The sequence below is a fragment of the Phoenix dactylifera genome, chromosome 2 (assembly GCF_051530095.1).
Source record: "Phoenix dactylifera cultivar Ajwa chromosome 2, Ajwa_hap1_PhDact_Kaust_v1.1, whole genome shotgun sequence".
Lineage (NCBI taxonomy): Eukaryota > Viridiplantae > Streptophyta > Magnoliopsida > Arecales > Arecaceae > Phoenix > Phoenix dactylifera.
In genome coordinates, this window is record NC_143191.1 from 47,460,150 (window position 1) to 47,480,147 (window position 19,998).

At 46.1% G+C, this 19,998-nt stretch overlaps 2 protein-coding genes across 2 annotated transcripts; both read left to right on the forward strand.

The window, feature by feature from the left end:
* The first annotated feature begins 10,353 nt into the window (after nt 1-10,353).
* LOC148714865 (histone H4-like) lies at nt 10,354-10,955 on the forward strand. The gene has a single exon (XM_088716700.2). The coding sequence runs from the start codon at nt 10,442-10,444 to the stop codon at nt 10,751-10,753; it is 312 nt and encodes a 103-aa protein (XP_088572826.1). The 5' UTR covers nt 10,354-10,441; the 3' UTR covers nt 10,754-10,955.
* Nucleotides 10,956-13,549: 2,594 nt separating this feature from the next.
* Nucleotides 13,550-14,223, forward strand: LOC103722506 (histone H4-like). Its single transcript, XM_088716701.2, has one exon. The coding sequence runs from the start codon at nt 13,677-13,679 to the stop codon at nt 13,986-13,988; it is 312 nt and encodes a 103-aa protein (XP_088572827.1). The 5' UTR covers nt 13,550-13,676; the 3' UTR covers nt 13,989-14,223.
* The last annotated feature ends 5,775 nt before the right edge of the window (nt 14,224-19,998 follow it).

The window sequence follows — 19,998 nt, forward strand, 5'->3', positions numbered from 1 at the left end:
GTGCTGTTAGGGGAAAAATGAATTGCCCAAAACACGTGGATATATCGTCTGCACGTGATGACGAGCGCAACGATGGCAACCCTCAAGGCGCTCGACCTTAGGGCACCCGACCTCAAGACGCCCTACATACACACATCCCTAGTATTAGGATTGTTTGGAATGCAAATGATTCAAATTCATATGGCTGCATATTTTTTAGCATGTCGCTCTCGCTGAGGCACATCTTTCGACAATGTATCATGAGGATTAGTTGGCTTTAAGTCATGCCTTGAGATAAAATTTGCTAAATGTCTGTTTGGATAATTGGACTAAAAATTTTATTTGATTTGTAGATTGGGTCAGTGCTGTTAGGAGAAAAATGAATTGCCCAAAACACGTGGATATATCGTCTGCACGTGATGACGAGCGCAACGACGGCAACCCTCAAGGCGCCCGACCTTAGGGCACCCGACCTCAGGGCACCCGACCTCAAGACGCCCGACCTCAGAGCTCGCAACCTTGCAGTTTTAGTCTCAAATTAAGCTGAGGCCGATCGACCTCAAGCCCCAAAAGAGACCCAGTCAAACGACGAGGCAGACCCCTCCACTCCGCCAGAAATCAAGTCCTTCTTCTCCTCATCCGGAATCCAATCCCGCGATCTCCGCCCCAACGACTGTTAACGATTAAATACGCATGATCTCAACAGACCTCTAGCCACCCCAAAATCTCGAGCCATTCACGGCAACTCATTAATTCACACGATTACGTCCGATCATGATGGTAACTCATTAATTCGCACAGTCACGTCCAGTCACAGGTAACACTTGTACCCCTCTTATAAAAGGGGACTCTTCCTTCTGGGAGAGGAAGATTTTTTCTCTCACACATTCTCTCTTTTGTCCACAAAAAACCCCTCTGACTTAAGCATCGAAGGGCCGACACCGGAACCCCCGACCACCGGCTTTTTGTAGGTCTCCCGGAGAGTGCAGCCCGCCGCCGCGTTCCCTGCCGGAGCTCCTCCTCCTTGGTCTGCGGTCACCTCCGGGTCGAGTTTCCAACAACAGTTGGCGCTAGAGGAAGGACCCGAGTCATGACCATGAGGCTAAGGAGTAAAGGAGCCTCTAACGCCTCCCGGCATCACGCACCAAGTTCTGGACACTCAGTCCAGAACCCACCACCAAGGCCTCCGGCAGATCAAGTCCCCCAGGTCCAGCCAGAACAATTTAATACACTGGTGCAGCAAGTTCAAGCCCTGGCAGCAGCAGTCCAAGGCCTGCAACATGTGAAAACCCCTCCTATGCCGCTTCCACAGGTTCAAGTCCAATAGGCGATCCCTCCAGATAGACCAATGCCCCAACGCCGGGATCCCCATGACTCCTCGAGGGTCAATAATGGAGAATGACGCTGTTACCAGGGTTCAACACGAGCGTCTTCTCGGAAAGAGCCGCTAGGAAAGAACCAGGACAAAAGGCCACAGCTTTCGGAGGCCGAATCGACCCCGGATCAATCAGTACCGGAATAGACCACCGTGGCAATCTCTCAAGGCGGGAAACTCGAAAAGAAGGTCGAAAAACTTGAGCGGCAAATCGAGGCGCTCTACAACTAGAAGGCAAGGTGTGAGGGTGACTTTGAGTTCACTACCAAGTCACCTTTCTCTCGCCAGATCAAGGATGAACCGGTCCCACCGAGATTCAAAATGGCCCAAGTAGAGCCCTACAACGGGACTACCGACCTCCTTGACCACTTGGAGAGATACCGAGCCTTTATGGCACTGTAAGGGTCCTCGGAGGCCATGCTCTGCAAGGTCTTCCCTGCAACCCTCTGAGGAACGGCTCGGCTTTGGTTCTTGGGTTTGAAGCCAAGCACTGTGTCCTCCTTCGAGCAGCTCGACAGGCAGTTCGCTGCCAACTTCGCTGCCAGTCGGCGCCAACGGCGAACGTCAGATTCTCTCCTCGACATCAAGCAAAAAAAAGGAGAGTCCCTTAAAGACTACATCGACCGTTTCACCGCTGCAACCTGGAAGGTCCGCGAGCTCGATCAGTCGATCGCCATGTCTGCGTTGAAGACAGGTGCTCGGTCCTACAGGTTTTTCTTCTCCATCGAGAAGAATTTTTCCGCCGACTTCACCGAGATGCTGGCCCGAGCTCGGAAATATGCAAAGGCCGAGGAGGCCATCGCCTCCAGGCGAGGTGCGGCCGAGCAGGCCTTAAAAGGGTAGAAAAGGCGCCGTGAGGAGCACGGCCACCCGAGAAGTCGGTCTCCCCGTCGAGAGAAGAATCTACCCCATTTAAGGAGTCCATCTCGACAGTGGGCGCAGCCTCAACCGAGATCCCCGCCTCGGCCACGAATGCCCTCGAAAAGATACGGGAACTACACTTCTCTCAATGCGCCTCGGGCAGAGATCCTCATAGAGATAGAAGGTCGAAACTATTTCCGACCTCCACCTCAGATGCGGGAGTCAGAAACTCGACGGCACTCCAGAAAGTATTGCCGCTTCCACCGAGACCACGGCCACGATACAGAAGAGTGCTTCCAACTCTGAGACGAGATCGAGGTACTCATTCGTCGTGGGGTGCTCAACCGGTTCGTGCTGAACCGGCATGATGAAACGAGGCCGGTAGAGAATGTTGCGCCGCCCCAAGACCAAAACGACAACATGCCCATCGCTGGTACCATCAACACCATAGGGAGAGGCCCGACTGAAGAGAGCTCAACTGAAGAACTAACCAGAAAAAGAGTCCCTCCAAAGCGTCAACGCACATCTGAAGCCATCTCGTTCTCGGACGAGGACCTAAAAGGAGTTGAAACTCCTCATGATAACGCTGTGGTCATCTCCATGGTCATGAATAAATTTGATATAAAGCATATTTTGGTTGATAATGGAATCTCGGCAAATATTTTGTATTATGATGCCTTCCAAAGAATGGGAATGATAGAAGGCCAGCTCTGGAGAATGAATACCCCGCTAGTCGGGTTCACCGGAGATTCAGTCCCGATTGAAGGTGTGATCAGCCTACTTATCACGGTCGGGCTTCCCCATCGGAATAGCCCTCTGAGAACGGACTTCCTTGTGGTCCGCCTGCCCTCGGTCTACAATGCCATCCTTGGGCGACCAGGACTCAATGCTCTCCGAGCCATAGTCTCGACATACCATCTCCTCGTGCAGTTCCCCACCGAACAAGGAGTGGGCGAGGTTCGTGGGGACCAGGCGACAACCAAACAATGCTACATGGCAACCCTCAAAGCAAAGCAACCGGCCAACATACCGAGCCGAGCAGAACAATCAGTTGAGGCATCAGCCCAAACTTCGGACCAGGCGCTGCCCATTGAAACCTTGGAAGTACGGGACGAGCCTCGGAGGGAACGGGCAGAACCTGGTGAGCTCCTCATTCAAATTCCTTTGAGAAGAGACTGCCCAGAGCTAACTGTACAGATTGGCTCCGTCCTGAGCCATCGCAAGCGGGATCGCCTGATTGAGTTTCTCCAGTCCAACATGGACATCTTCGCCCGGTCACCCATGGATATGCCGAAAATAGATTCCGAGGTCATGGTCCACCGACTCCAGGTGAGACCAACCTACAAGCCTGTAAGGTAGAAGAAACAAAGTTCCACACCGGAGCGACAGTGAGCAGCAGCCGAGGAGATCGACAAGCTCCTCGAGGCCGGCATCATTCGAGAAGTCTTCTATTTGGATTGGCTCGCCAACGTAGTCCTCGTGAAAAAAGCTAATGGGAAATGGCGCATGTGCGTGGACTACACCGACCTGAACAAGGCATGTCCAAAGGATAGTTTTTTTCTTCCCAGGATCGACCTGCTTGTTGACTCCACCTCGGGACACCAGCTGCTGACCTTCATGGATGCCTTCTCGGGATCCGAATGGCGCCTGAGGACGAGAAGAAGACAGCCTTCATCATAGACAAGAGCGGACTAGCTATCAAAATTGGCAACTTTCCGCATGAGTGAGCTCCCAAAGATCACAACGCTCGAGTATCTCCAAGCACCCAGCACCGAGGAGCCTGAACCAGTTCTCTGCGTCGAGACTGAACCAAGTTGGATGGACGCATTCGTCAACTACTTGCAGAGTGAAGCTCTCCCCGATGATGAGCTCGAAGCATGCCGGATCAAGCGTCAGGCTTTCCGATACCTCTTGTACGAAGGCAAGCTCTACCGCAGGTCATTCATCTCTCCCCTGCTCAGATGTCTCCTCTCTTCAGAGGCGGATTATGCCATGCGGGAGGTTCATGAAGGGATCTGCGGGAACCACCTAGGGAGTCGGGCCCTAGCCCATAAGATTTTACGCCAAGCCTACGCTCCAAAAAGACGCTGTGGACTTCGTCCAAAAGTATGATCGATGTCAGCGAAATGCCAACATTCAGTGCCGACCCTCAGTCCCACTAACCTCGATTAGCGCCCCCTGGCCATTTGCCCAATGGGGGACCGACATCTTGGGTCCATTTCCCCAGGCCATGGGATAAAGAAAGTTACTTATTGTCTCCATCGACTACCTCACTAAGTGGGTTGAGGCTGAACTGGTGGCCCAAATCTTCGAGGCAAAAATGCGAGATTTTATCTGGAAATCAATAATTTGTAGGTTCGAACTCCCCCGTGTTCTCATATCTGACAATTGTCATCAGTTCGATAATGCCTGCTTCAGAAAGTTCTGCTCCAAGCTCGGCATCGACCATCGTTTCACGTCCGTTGCTCATCCGCAGACGAACGGAGAAAGCGAGGTGATAAATCGCACCATCCTTCAGGTACTCAAAGCCAGACTCGACCGATCCAAAGGGCAATGGGTCGAAGATCTCTACAATGTTCTTTGGGCCTATAGAACTACATTCAAAGTCACCACCGGCGAAACTCCCTTCAATCTGGCTTACGGAACAAAGGCGATCATCCCCTTGGAAATCGGGCTCCCGTTACTAAGGGTGGAGAACTATGATGCAGCTTCCAACTCATCCCAGCTCAGAAATAACTTGGATCTCCTTGAGAAAATAAAGGAGACTGCTCGAGTCCGCATGGCAAGATATCAATAGAAAGCGGCGCAATACTACAACTCCAGGATAAAGGTCAAGCTCTTCAAGGTAGGAGATCTCGTCCTAAGAAAAGCCGAAGCTTCTCAACCCACCGAGCAAAAAAAGTTTGCCCCAAAATGAGAAGGACCATATCGAGTCGCTCGAGTCCAGCAGCCCGAAGCGTATAAGTTGGAGTCCCTTGAAGGGACCCCTAATCCCCGAAGCTAGCACTCCGAAAACCTCCGGATGTATTATCAGTAGAGCACCCCCCCAGGGGTCTCCCCCGACCTCGGAAAGCATCGCAGAGTCGACCGCGAGCTCAGGCTCCCTCGATCTCGCGCATGATCCTCTGACTAAGCTTGGGATGCCCCGCTGAGTCGACCGCGAGCCAAGTCTTCCTCGGCCTCGGAAAGCATCACAGAGTCGATCGCGAGCCAAGTCTCCCTCGGCCTCGGAAAGCATCGCAGAGTCGACCGCGAGCTCAGGCTTCATCGACCTCGTGCGTGATGCCCGGCTAAGTTCGGATGCCTTGGCCAAGTTTGGATGCCTCGGCCAAGTTCGAGATACCCCGACCAAGTTCGGGATGCTCCGCTATGCCAACTTTAAGCTTGGTCTTCCTCGACCTCAAGTCTCGCCAAACAGATGCCTGACCAAGTTCGGAAGCCGAGCCCAAAGACTTGGCGGAATTCTTCCGAGAGCCGAGCCCAAAGACTTGGCAGAATTTTTTCGGAAGCCGGGTCTAAAGACTCAGTGAAATTCACCAAAGAATACCAAAATCACCTGTGAAAGCAAATGATGCATAGAGTTCGATTCAAGTGATCAACGATAAGAGTTCATTAAATGCGCAAGTGAAAACAGACTTGAAGACATAAGGAGACTTGAAAAAGTATGCGTTTCATTGGTGGGGAGCCCCAAGGCTGAGTACAAAATTCGATCCCGAGGCCAACCAAGCTAGCCGTACAATGGCTACAATGGCCGCCCTCGTTTACAAAAAGAAAGAGAAAAAAAAAGCTAAGTCCTATGGTATTTCTGAAACAGCGGCGGCCTCAGTGTCGATCTCGAGGTCATACACATCAATCACACCGAGTTCTCAGAAGAAGCCCCCTCGGGGTCCTCTGCTGATCCGTCTCCGCGGGCATCTGTAGTGGCCTCGGCTGGGGCTTCGCTAGTGGCCTCGGGAGCAGCTTCAGAAGCTCCTTCAGGAGCACCTTCGACAACTTCTCCAGGGGGAGCCTCCCGAGCAATCTGCTCGGCCACCTCGGTCTAGGCCTCGACGACCCCCCATTCGGCCTCAGGACTCTCAGGCACACCGTCGAGCGCGCCATCGTCTTCAGGACTTTCGGGCTCGTTATTGTCTTCAATGACCCCCAAACGAGGCTGAAGTCTGTGGAGGTCGAACTTGGGACAAATCCTTAGCATCTACCACCGAAAATCCTCGAAGCCGCAGATAAGCTCGTCAACCGCCTCTTCCTCCATCAGCTCGCGAAACTCATCCAACTCGTGGAAGATCTGCACCGCGTTCTGGGCTTGCTCCAACGCCCTTCTTTCTCGAGCTTTGAGTTGGTCAATTTTCAGCCGAAGGACCCCCGCCTCGTACTTGTGGCCGGCGATCTCGGAGCGGGCATCAACCAAACGCGCCTCAGAGGCGCAGAGCTCCGACCTGGCCAGAGCATGCGAGGCCTTCTCTTCATCGAGGCACTCGACCGCAGATCGTAACTCGGCCTCAATAGCCTCCATCCTTGCGGTGGCCTCCCTCCGCGCAGCCTCGGCTTCACCGAGCTTCCTCTCAGCCTCCTCTTGCCCCCTTTGGCTCCTCTGAGCCTTGTTTTGACATTCGGATGCCACATCGACCAGCATGTCGATTTCATGAAGGTGTAGTAAAGAAAGAAAGTGGAGGTGAGCATAAGTCGAGAATTCAAAAAGATATGAAAATTAAAGCAGGAAGATGACTTACTCGGACGGCGGAGCAGTAGGTCTGATCGACAAGGCTGCCGATATCGGCAGCCTCGAACTCGGCTCGGTCGGTAGGGAGCAGTATGCAGCGGACTACTTCACGAGCAACGTTGCTATCGTGGAGGGCCGAATCGCCCTCGCAGACCCACCATTTCGGGCAGAAGGGCCTTCTCTCGGGGCGGCCTTCGGCCCTCGACGAGCTCGGAATGTCAGCCCTTGAAGAGCTCGGGAGGCTGGGCCTTGCTGAGCTCGGCAGAGAAGAGCTTGGAACCCTAAGACCACTGCCTGGCTTGGGACCTGAGCACCGCAAGCGGACGACCTGGCGAGGTCACTGAGAAATGGGGGTTGGGCAAGCTGGGCCCGCAAGATCCCTCGCGCCCCTGGAAGAGCTCGCGCGCTCGGCGGGGGGAGCTTCCTTCCGGATGAACTCGGAAGTCCTGACCTCAGGGTCCCCCACCTCGGCGGGGGCAAGAGTCGAGGCCAGCCTAGCCTTCTTCCTGGGAACAGGTTGAGCCCCGCCGGTCTCGGCTACCCTCTTCTTGTATCTTGCAAGGAGAGCCGCATTGCTGGTCACCATCTCTACAACGTCTGAAGAGGAGAAAGAGCTCAAGTGTTAGATTAACACCAAAAATGATAGTAAAAAAGAAAACAAGCAAGACAAAGGACGGCGAAATAGGGGAGGAGCAGTGCAGCCGCCCTTACCCTCGGGACGCGCCAAGCTTAGGCCAACGTTCACTAGGGTCTCCTCACTCAGGAGGTCGTTCAGAAGAATGTCTCCCCCGAGGCTGCGAAAAGCATCGAGAATCCTCTGCTTGCTCACCGAAAATTGGGGGGGTGTGTTGATGGTCCTGAGCCGGGGCTGCCTCCATGATGGGTCGAACTCCCACATGCGCTCGGAGGAAGGAAAAAAAATTTTCTTCCTTCCACCTACGAATGGAGGAAGGAGCACCTCGAAAGAGCGGCCTACCGCCCCAAAGGATAAGATAAAGCCACTCTCCGTCCACAGGGTTGGATTTCAGCATGAAACACCAACGGAAGATGTTTACCGAGGCTGGTATTTCGTATGCGAGGCAAAGGGATAAGAAGCCGACGATGGTCCTCCACGAGTTTGGAGCGAGCTGCGCTGGGACGAGCTGGTATGTCGCTAGGAGCTCGTTCACGAATCCGTGCAGAGGGAACCGCAGGCCGGCCAAGAGTATCTCTACGTACACCCCGATCCGGCCCAGAGGAGGTCTAGTCATCCGGTCTTCCGGCCTCGCAGGCTCCAGGCGGAACCCGCGCTGGGGGAAGAACCAGGCCCGGATCAAGTCCAACTCCTCCTCGGCCAAATTTGACCCGACTCCGTCTGGGCCCCGGTCCATCTTCGGTGCGACCTCCCTCCTACGAGAAAGATACCCACCGGAAGATGAAGCACCGACTGATATTACCGTACTCACCAAATAGAAGAAAATAAAGAAAAAGGAAGAGGAAGAAAGAAAAGAAAAATGGCATCCCTCTGAGCAAACGTGGGTAGGAGACCTACTGTGGATTTCACTGAGAACGCCGACGGCCGAAAGCGAGGGATTAAGGCGATCGCCAGAAAATGCCTCGGAGTGCCGCCGGAGGGAACTGAGCAACAGAAGAAAAGAAAGGAAGAAGAAGGTGGAAGAAGAAGACAAAAGCTACGGCGACCAAATGGGAGCTTTTAGGGCCATGCCGAGGTTTATATAGACTCTCCCAACAGCTTAGATCGGCAAGGCCAAACCACGCTTCCCGTCTAGATGGTGCCACATGTCGGCCCGAGAAACCGAAGCAGCATATCAATTCAGATCGACGCTTTAAAAGCATAATCGAAACGGTCTCTCGTCGGATACTGGAGCCCCATCATGAACCTGCGACCCGAGACTACCTCGAAAAGCAAAAAGCCGTCGCTTCGTGCGCTCATTAAAGACGCCCCTGAAGCACGCGAAACAACGAAGCGATTCAAAGCCGTGTGATGCAATCGACATGACGAAGATAATTACTTCCTTCGCCCGAGCTCGCAAACGGCTCGAACTCGGAAATCGAGGGGTAGTGTTAGGAAAAAAATGGATTGCCCAAAACACGTGGATATATCGCCAGCACGTGATGAAAAGCGCAACACGGCAACCCTCAAGGCGCCAGACCTCAGGGCACCCGACCTCAAGGCGCCCGACCTCAGGGTGCTCGACCTCAGAACTCGCAGCCTTGCAGCCTTAGTCTCAAATTAAGCTGAGCCCGATCGACCTCAAGCCCCAAAAGAGATCCAGTCAAAGGACGAGGCAGACCCCTCCACTCCGCCAGAAATCAAGTCCTTCTCCTCATTCGGAATCCAATCCCACGATCTCCGCCCTAGCGACTATCAATGATTAAATGCGCATGATCTCAACGGACCTCTAGCCAGCCCAAAATCTCGAGCCATTCACGGCAACTTATTAATTCACACGATTACGTCCAATCATGACGGTAACTCATTAATTTGCACAGTCACGTCCAGTCACAACAGGTAACACTTGCACCCCTCTTATAAAAGGAGACTCTCCTTCTGGGAGAGGAGGATTTTTTTTTCTCACGCATTCTCTCTTTTCTCCACAAAACACACTCTGACTTAAGCATCGAGGGCCGACGTCGGAATCCCTGGCCATCGGCTTCTTGCAGATCCTCCGGAGAGTGCAGCCCTCCGCCACGTCCCTTGCCGGAGCTCCTCCTCCTTGGTCCACGGTCATCCCCGGGTCTAGTTTCCAGCAACAAATACAATTAGCAAAATCATAGAATTATATATTGGGCTTAAATCTATATTCATAAATACTCAAGACTAGCCAAGCACTTTTTTTCTTTCTATGAGATTCAAGCTAGCCCACTCCATGCTATTTCTAGGTACTTATTAATATAGGGCTAATCAGTATGATTGTGCTGGTTCCACTGACCTAATTCATAAATCTAATAAAATTTTCAGCTCAATTATCTAAATAAGTCTAAAAAGTTTTGCACTTGCCTGGGCATACAAATTGGGGTACATGTCTTCGTTGAACAAGCACTGGTCGAATTGGATTGCTCCAGGACCTCGAGTTTTCAATCGGAGCATGGCAAAACTTGAATTCGTTAAATTGATAATTTTCAACCGAACATTGCGCGTGGGCCCGATCCGATCCAACCTCGACTTTGCTGGTGGTGCATTCGGATTACCACTGCCTGAGCGCGGTATATATTTTATTTCGATTTTGACGCCCGTGCCATTTCTTTCCTCGCACGCGAGCATTTCTTCGATCCGCCAACTCCCCTTCCAACCAATGAAATGCGACAGCTCGCTATCGGACGGACCAAAATAAACATGTACTCGCCTCGCGGATCGCAGTTTCATCCAACGGGCGACGCGATTTGTAGCTCTCCATATAAGACGTTTTCTTTTGATTCCTTTTCCATCGTGACTGGGGCAGCGACTTCGGAATTCCTTCCTAGTCGACAGCGCCCGAGACCGAGGAGAGCGAGGAGAGTCGAAGATGTCGGGGCGAGGCAAGGGAGGCAAGGGATTGGGGAAGGGCGGGGCGAAGCGGCACCGCAAGGTCCTCCGCGATAACATTCAGGGCATCACGAAGCCCGCCATCCGCCGCCTGGCCCGCCGCGGCGGCGTCAAGCGCATCAGCGGCCTCATCTACGAGGAGACGCGCGGCGTCCTCAAGGTCTTTCTCGAGAACGTCATCCGCGACGCCGTCACCTATACCGAGCACGCCCGCCGGAAGACGGTCACCGCCATGGACGTCGTTTACGCCCTCAAGCGCCAGGGCCGCACCCTCTACGGTTTCGGTGGTTAAAAGAAGAAAAAAAAGATCCGAATCAGCGATCTGTTAAATTTCTAGGCTTAGGGTTAGGGTTAGGGTTTTCTCACCTGCCGCTGTTTCCTTTTTCTTGATGTAGAAAAGAATCTACAGAAAACAAATATTTTCCTCTTTGCTTCTCATGAATGTTGCTACGATTTCATCCGAATGTAAGTTTATGGTATCAGTTTTTTTTTTATTTCACTTTTCTTTTATTAACATTTTAGTCGATTCAAATTCAAATATGGATATTAACACTAGTCTAGAGTCTCGACTCCGAATATTTTGAATCAAGTTGAGATTGAATCTTTAGCTTTTCAACTTGGCTATTACACCCCTTGGATATTTAACTTTTTAGGCCATGGCCACCCGTCTGTTGGGACCCAAATCCCCATTCAGCGTTGGAGCCAATTCGGGGGATAGCTCTCCCTTTTAACCCCACCCACGCTTGAATGAAAAAACCAATTCCCTCCTCGAATCCCTCTACCACCACGGCTCCACTGGGGGGGGGGGGGGGGGGGGGGGGGGGGGGGCAAATCCTGAACCAGAGAATGCGGATCTAAGACTCCATTTCCAATGACCCTCTCAGCATCCATGCGAGCCGCCTGATCTGGTGCGCATCCTCAGGGCTCTTGGATAGCAAATTCGGGAACCCGCTTCTTCATCATTCGCATGCAAAATACTCTTAAAATAACCCGTAAAAAGCGAACGTAAATTGAGTGATAATACCTTAGCAAGTTTTTCCTAGAGGGCTCTCTATCCAACAACATGTACGGTAGCATACACCCCCAGATAAAAATCATAGAGGCCTACCAGGTGAGTTGGATGATACCATGAGCGACCTGATTCCACATTGCCTGAACATTACCATAGCTATTTATTTTTTTCCATAAGAATATGTTGCAATAGGCAGGAAGGATAATGAAACAAGAAGAAAAAAATAGAAAGAGAAAAGAGAAAAACAAGAGCGTGCAATATTTATGTGATTTCGTCTATTGACCTACATTTACGGGCAAAGACAATGTAAAAGCTTCACTATAAAAAAAAATAGAGATTACATACGATAAAATTTCCTCACAAACTCTAGCCTCCAATACATCCGATCTTTAAGACACTTAATTATTATTTTTTCTCAGGATTATAAAAGATTTATAATTGAGTAAGTCAACTTAGACTCGAACTGGTGTTCCTACAATAATCAGATTAGACCAATATATAACTAGTGTCTTAAACCAATTTAGACTTGAATTGATGTCCTAAGTTGATTTGGACTTGATCTTCTAAAACTTGTAAACTCCCAACATAGTCGACAAGATAGAAAATGAAGCACTTTGAGTTGGAATGGCGAAATGGGATCACTACTTGCCAAACAAATAAGCAACATAGTTAGCACGATGTCTATTTAGATGAGTTTCCAACAAAATAATCAGAGAAAGATTCTGTTCCTTGAGAATAGTGATCACACGATTACATCCATCCTTTTTTGATGCATCTCTATAGCTCTATAATTACAACTCACATGAGAAAGTAGCAAAATTAGTAGTAGAGGGGGATTTCCCCAATACTTTCCCTTTTTCAAACCTGACATCAAAGTTCAACCTCCGACCTGGATAGAGTGGTGCAAATGAGTCGAGTAGCTCGCAAGCTGCTGAAGCTCGACTCGGGTCCAAATTCGACTCAACTATTATCGAGCTCGAGTAGCTCGAAAAATTTTTCGAATCAAGCTTGAGTAGCAAAATACTTACCTTGAAGACTCACAAGCCTAGTTAAGTAAATATAGATTTAATAACATTATATTTTATTGACAATATATTATTAATTTAATATTTTAAATATTATATTATATTATATTTTAATCGTATTTTTAAATTATGACTAAGCCTCAAATTCAAACTCAAACTCGAGATCAAGTATGGCTCGTTAAATATTCGAGTTGAGTCGAGTTGATCTCAAGTATTTTTTTTTTTTTTAAGACTAAGTTAACATTGATCTTAAGTTGACTTTCGAGCTTGAGTATTTTAAATTAAATTAAGATCGAGTCTTTAGCTATTCAACTTGATCCGGATCGATTCTACCCCTAGTTGGATATTTAACATGTTAGGCCATAGCCGCCTGACTGTTGGGACCCAAACCGCCATGCTCCACCCTAGTCAGCCTTCGAGCCAATTCGGGGGATAGCTCTCCATTTAACCCCATCGACGCTTGAATATAAAATCCAATTCCATACTCGAATCCCTCTACCATGGGGACCTCCACCGAGGGGGCCAAATTCTGAACTAGAGAATTCGGATCTAAGACTCCATTCTGGAGGACTCTCTCGTGATCTGGTGAAGCAACCGCAGCCTCAGGGCTCTTGGTTAGCAAATTCGGGAACTCCCAACAATGACCACATCAATAGCAGATGAAGAAAATTCTTTCATTCTCGATTTGTTGCTAGAAACATTTTTGATACCCCAGGACCTCGAGCTTTCTTTCAATTGGAGCCGAGCACAAGTTTGACTTCCTTAAATGGATAGCTTTCAACCCAACATGGCATATGGGCTGCATCCGACCCAACCACGACTTTGATTGCGTGCATCCCAGGTTATATGGCCCGAACCTCTATTTAGGCTGCAGACCTGTGGTCTTCTAAGCGCGGCCCCTAAAATATTTCGATTTTACCGCCAGTTCCATTGCTTTTCCTGCAACCCGGGGTATTTCTTCGATCCGCCAACTCGCATACCAACCAATGAAATGCGAGATCTCCTGATCGGACGGACAAGAACAATAACGTATAGGCCTCGCGGATGGCAGTCCCATCCAACGGCTGACGCGATTCGTATCCCTTTATATAAAGGCCCCGTTATCGTCTTTCATGGACGATCGGCGCGGTGAGCTTTGAATTCCCCTTCAAATTGAGAGCGAGAGAGAAGAGTCGAAGATGTCGGGGCGAGGCAAGGGAGGCAAGGGATTGGGGAAGGGCGGGGCGAAGCGGCACCGCAAGGTCCTTCGCGATAACATTCAGGGCATCACGAAGCCCGCCATCCGCCGCCTGGCCCGCCGCGGCGGCGTCAAGCGCATCAGCGGCCTCATCTACGAGGAGACGCGCGGCGTCCTCAAGGTCTTTCTCGAGAACGTCATCCGCGACGCCGTCACCTATACCGAGCACGCCCGCCGGAAGACGGTCACCGCCATGGACGTGGTCTACGCCCTCAAGCGCCAGGGCCGCACCCTCTACGGCTTCGGCGGTTAAAAGAGGGGAAAAAAAAGGATCCGCATCAGCTATCTGTTAAATTTCTAGGGTTAGGGTTTGGGTTTTCTCACCTGCCGCTGTTTCCTTTTCTTGATGTAGAAAGAATTGAAAAAAAAACAAATATTTTCTTCTTTGCTTCTCATGCATGTTGCCGATATTTCATCTGAATGTAATTCTAGGGTATCAGATGAAGTACTATGATTGGAACTTTGTTAATGGAGACGGTTACTTTTTAGCCCCGCTTTTTACTTCTCCTCTCTTCATCAGATGTTTTTCTGTGTGATAACGCCCTTGGTGTGCCCTATTTGAATCTGTTCATCTTTAACTTCTGTTGATCTGTCTCACTCTTGCACATAATGTTTGTTCTTGTTGTGATAACTTTGTTGGGATCCCCAATTAAACGTGGCTAGCTTCGAGCACTTTGGTCTCTATTCTTTGATTTGTTCGACCCACTGTTATCCTCTCCAGGTGTTGGTCGAGACCATGCATCAATCTCCACTGATGAAAGATTATTTTGCTTCTAAGTGAGGTTATTGAAAGCCACTCATGTGAGAGTTCTGGTTCGCGTAAGGTCAGTTTCTTGGTCCCTCATGGAAGATCTTTCCATCCTAATACAGTGATTTTTATTTGTTTTTGTCGGTGGTATAGTTCAGGTTTTGTTTATATTGTTTTTCACAGGTCCTTTGCTCTTGCTGAAGTTTTCTGGGGCATTAATCCTACGGTCTGTCCTAATAACAAAGAGTTTGAATGGGTCAAGTGGGAATTCCCGTATTGCTTTATCTGGATCAAAGGTTAGTTTTGAGGGTCCATTATGAGTTTTTACCACCATTGCCTTGATTATTATTATCCATTTATTTAATTGGTTATTTATTTATTGGTGCTTAAAGATTTAATTTTAACTGTATTTGTATACAATTTTTTTTGGATCTGCTAACAGTTGTTTCAATGGATTTATGTATTCTTCAATGTTGCGTTAGCTGTTGAACGATTATAGCTGCACTGTCCAGTATCTGTTGCCTTAAGTGTTATGCTTTGTTTTTCATCTCTGCTTCTATGAATGATCATAGCTGTACTATCCAATATTTGTTTTTTCTTTACATTTCTGCTTGGAGGGTGAGAAGTAGTTGCAACTTGCTTGTGCTGGATGATTGGATGGGACTACAATTTTTTTGTCTCTTGTTCCAATGAGTGAGAGAGAGAGAGAGAGGCAATGTTTTTAGGTTTGTCGGTAATCGGCGATGATGAGGTTTGATTTATATGGAGTGCTCATTGAAATAGGCTCTGTTGGAGATATAGGAGGGAGTGGTTATTTGCATGAAGTGCCTGCAATGTTAAACGTTGATGATTTTGTTTAGCAATTGATATGTGAGGATTTACATTCTTGGTTCTTGTTTCTCTGACAATTTATGGACTTTCCCACTACTTGTTCAATGGAGAAGTTTGCATTTTAAGTTTGTTTTGGTGAAAATAATGAAGTTACTGGACGAAAAAGTGTTATGAAATTAACACTGGATTGTGGAGCAGGGACCTGTAGTTTTGGTTGACAGATGAATTTAATAGCTGGGGGATCCCTTGGTTGATGTAAAAATCATGATTATATAAAGAAATATGAAAAAAATGTCATTGTTCTCAAGTGAAATATTGTTGAGGAGCCTCTGTTCATTTCAGTTCATGTTAGCTGGACCAGCTTCTCAGCTTGTTTAACTGGAGAATTATGTCAGACAGCATCCCATATTCTTGGTCATATGCATTCGGAGGGTCCTACACTTTTCATGCCTAAATTGGTGGATCTCTCAACTGATGTGATTTAACTTAAAATTGATTTCAATTCATTTCAAACAGTAAACAAGCTTAGTCCTGCTTTGTTCGTAGCAGATAAGAAAAGTGATGGTGGAAAGCCTGGGGAATATAACTAATATTAAGTTTCAATGCAAGCTCCGCATGAAACTAATGAAGTGGTGAAAGGATATTGAATCATGCTAGCTTTTGATTTGAGAGGTTGTTTTGATGCCAGAATGCTGTTAAGAGGTGGATATTCAGACTGCCTGATCTTTGCAATGTACTTCTCTTGGGGCAATGGTAACACTCTTTCATGTTTGCAATGCTATGATTTTGCTAACATTTCACTGGTTCTGCTACTTATAATTTGACACACTGCTTCTAAGAATTAGGTAAGAAGCTGTGATTGTGGTTGACCTTCTCTTGAACTTTTGATGTTTAATTATTAGAAACTTTTTTTTTTTCCTTCGGGAGGGGGAAAAGGAGGGGGGGGGGGGGGTAGATGTGATGCATTTAGTCGCATAGAATGTAGAAGACAAGTTTTTCAAATGATGCAGGCTGGGGTTGGTTGCTCTCGCAGCTCGTGACATTTGTTTCTATGGACATTGCTCCTACACGAGGCATGCATACTTGCAATTAAAGCACGGATGTTCTAAGTATTTGTTTATCGTGATTAGTGGTCATTGATTGTCATTGGGGATGCATACCCGATTATCCGGAGGATAAGTTTGTTGTTTCCCTGGGAAAAATTCAATGCTCCAGATGTTATGTGCTGGATTGCTTGGGTGCTGCCTTGTCTGGAGAAAGCGAAAGTGTATTTTGTTGGATCATGTATTAGTGTAAGTAAAAGGTTGGAATTAGTGATTTTATATGAGATCATCCATGAAGGATTTGCTAATTTAGTGAGCATGAAGCTGCTGGTTGACATTGAGTTATAGAGCAGGGGCTTCTAGTTCCGGTATATGAAAAAATTGAGTTGATAGAGGTCTTAGTTGGTATTGGTCCTATTTGAAGAATTTCTGCTCATCTTAGGTTAGGTCTTGCCTGATTGGTATATGTGTCTTCATTTAATCCATGCATTGTTTTGCTATTTTAGAAAACATCCTACATTCTTGGAGTTTATATTTGAAGGGTCCTATATGTTATCTTTTTTAAAAAGATTTAGAAGGGACCGAGCTTATGTTTAAGAAACGATGATTGTTGGGCTGCTTGGAGCAGGGCCTGGAAGCTCAAAGCTGCATCAAAAATTTGTATTTTTTGCTGGAAGCATGATCCAGGGCGGACTTTCTACTAACACTTGGAGGCACCTTTGATGATGGGTGGCCTAGCTGTAATATATATGCTCAAGACATTCGTCTCTAGTTTTTCTGACCCAACGATTTTTGTTTAATTTGGTGATTGCTTTTATCAGCATGATTTGCTGAAACTATGTTCTGCATTACCTGGAACAAGATGTGTAAAGGACACTCACGGATACACAGGGTTGATGGAGGAAAGTAAACAAGTCCTTGTCCTTTTTTTCTTGGTCAGAAAACAAAGGCTGGAGAATAAGCTTCATAAATTTAAATTCTAGTTTTATGTACAGGAAAAAAGGGGCAAAAGCATCGAAATGCAAGCTCAAGTTGCAACTAGCACAATGGTTATGGGTACAGCCTTATAGGACTACATCAGTTGTTGAATTTGGTTGTGTCTTGAAGCTAGATAATACTAATGACATGTTTGGGAAATACAACGAGAATGGCTGGATTTTCCATAGGATCATGAATTATACATTTTATTTATGTAAGGCTTTTATTAACCCTATCCCTCAGTCCAAATTCTGTGGGAGGGAAAAAAAAAAGATCTCCATGTAGCATTTTTTTTTTCATCCCGCAATTCAAGAGGCTCATATGTTGGATTTAGCCTAAAAAATAGGATAGGACGGGCCGTTAGAAGAAAACAGACTTGGTAGGCTAATATGTCCGATTTCTATAGGAAATCCAGTTTAAGTCTGCTGTATTTCCAAACTGGCCTAAAAAGTAGGTGTTCAGATTGTCTAAGCTGTCAAATTTATTCTTCTTGTGCTGATGGGAATAGTATTGGATGTTAAACAATGCTAACAAGGAGGAAAGAAATGTTGGTAATACCGCATCCTATTTTCTATCAAGGTATTTGATCATATTGAGACAAAGAACTAGCTTGTAATCATCATAATCATCAAGTTTTTTTCGGCTATTTGGAATTAGATTTATGGATTCTTATTTGCCCATTATTCTTATCTAGAGCCACCAAGTATTTCTATCTAGAACCATTTTTGATATTATTTCAAGTTTTTTCTTATCCTTCTTGACAATCACCTGAACTTTCTCATTTATACAGCATTCAATTTCTTTTATTTACTTTCTTTATTACTTAACATTTTGCATCTATTCTGAAACTGCAGTTAGATTAGCCTAGTTATTGACCATGTGATTTGCCTCTTGCTTTACATGCGTTGCTTTAACATTTGTAAATTCGTTTTTGTAAGCACCTATGGTCCAGGTACATGTATGGTACCTGACCTTTTGATTGAACCATGAAATAGTCCTTTGGGACAACACTTCCAGCCATTTTAGGATCATGGCGATATTAGATGGTAAAACCAACAGCATAAGCCATCGAGTTCAATTTACATGTTAGGTTGGGAGATAGACCAACAAATAATGAAGAGATGATGGCATAACAATGGTCAAGATATAGCTTTCCAATGACCAAATTTAACTCCATTAATTTGTTGTAGCTCAATGAAGATGTCATGTTTGTCAACTAGATGTTGAGTCCGTATTATGATATTAGCCAAGTTCACTACTTTTATCTTGAAATATTTGTCAGTTCCTTGTATCTCATAATGGCCACAAAATATAGAATTTGACCACATAGGACGCCCCAACCTAGAATACTTTCAATGACTTAGCACTGTGGCTATCTAAGAGCTATTATTTAGGGAGGTTAGTCCATGGAATAAAATGAGTGCCACGTAGCAATATGGAGATGGCATTCAGAGATTACAGGATCCAAATTCTCAGATCATCTGTGCTTTAGCTATAATAGGCTTGGCGTAAGCCCCCTTCTATTTAGCACAGAATTGCAAGCTTGCCTAGACTCGCTTCTATACGAATAATAATTTATGTGGAGGAGCATCGAGATGCCAATTTTTGTTTTCATGGACACTCTTTATCACTTAACCCTTTGAGCCGTACAACATCGCAGGTCATACTGCCTTATAAAATTATTCTTCAAGTCTCTATGGTAGGCACCTCTCCACTTCGTCTAACAGGCTCTAGTTCTGTTGCATATATCTTAATTTATCTTCACATTACTTTTTATATAGATCCTATCCATAGCACTTTGATATATTCAGTCCAGCAATCTTTGATATTATATTTTTATTTTTATTTTCATTAAATTTGCGTTATATATGCTTTGCTTTTATTCTACTAATTTTTAATCGTTTATCCTCTAAATTTTTTTCTATAGTTTCAATTTAGTATTTAATCTGTTTTTTTTGCCCTATCAATCAATACTATATTATCCACAAATAATATATACCATCGCACGTCTAGTTGAATATTAGCTGTGAATTTATTTATAATTAATATAAAACACTTAAACCATAATAATTCATAACGCTTATTGATATCCTTCTGTACGTGTCCTTAGTTATTCTAATATTAGGTCATATACACCCTTCCTGCCAAAATTTTCTATCTATTGTAGGCGCTCTAATAAATACAAACCATATATAGACTTGTTTAAGTAAAAGATAACAATCATTGTTGATTTTTCAAGTATAAATTTAAATTAGTTATTTAAAACTGTTGTTATTTGTTTGCCTTTATTTAATTAATCTTTTCCAAAAAATTTTTGAGTGAGTCATATATTTAACTTTTGAGTAAATGACAAAAACTACCTTGAGATTAGGGGTAACTTACAATTACATCTAATAGTATAAAAATATATATATATTTATTTTTTTGAGGTTTATTTTTATCTAATATTTCAACCCACAGCTTAATAGAATATTAATTAAATTGCTAACTTTTAATTAGACCCAAATGTCACATAAAATAGTTTTAAAAATGACCAAAATAACCTTACAAAAATATTTCTGAGGTTTATATTTATTACACATACACTTAATATTTTGTAAAAATTTACACTTACACCCATTTAAATTGACATTGTTAGTGGAACCGTTTATTTATTGTAAAAG

Excerpts from the sequence above, each read along its gene's own strand:
- LOC103722506 (XM_088716701.2), top strand. The coding sequence starts at position 13,677 with ATGTCGGGGCGAGGCAAGGGAGGCAAGGGATTGGGGAAGGGCGGGGCG.
- LOC148714865 (XM_088716700.2), top strand. The coding sequence starts at position 10,442 with ATGTCGGGGCGAGGCAAGGGAGGCAAGGGATTGGGGAAGGGCGGGGCG.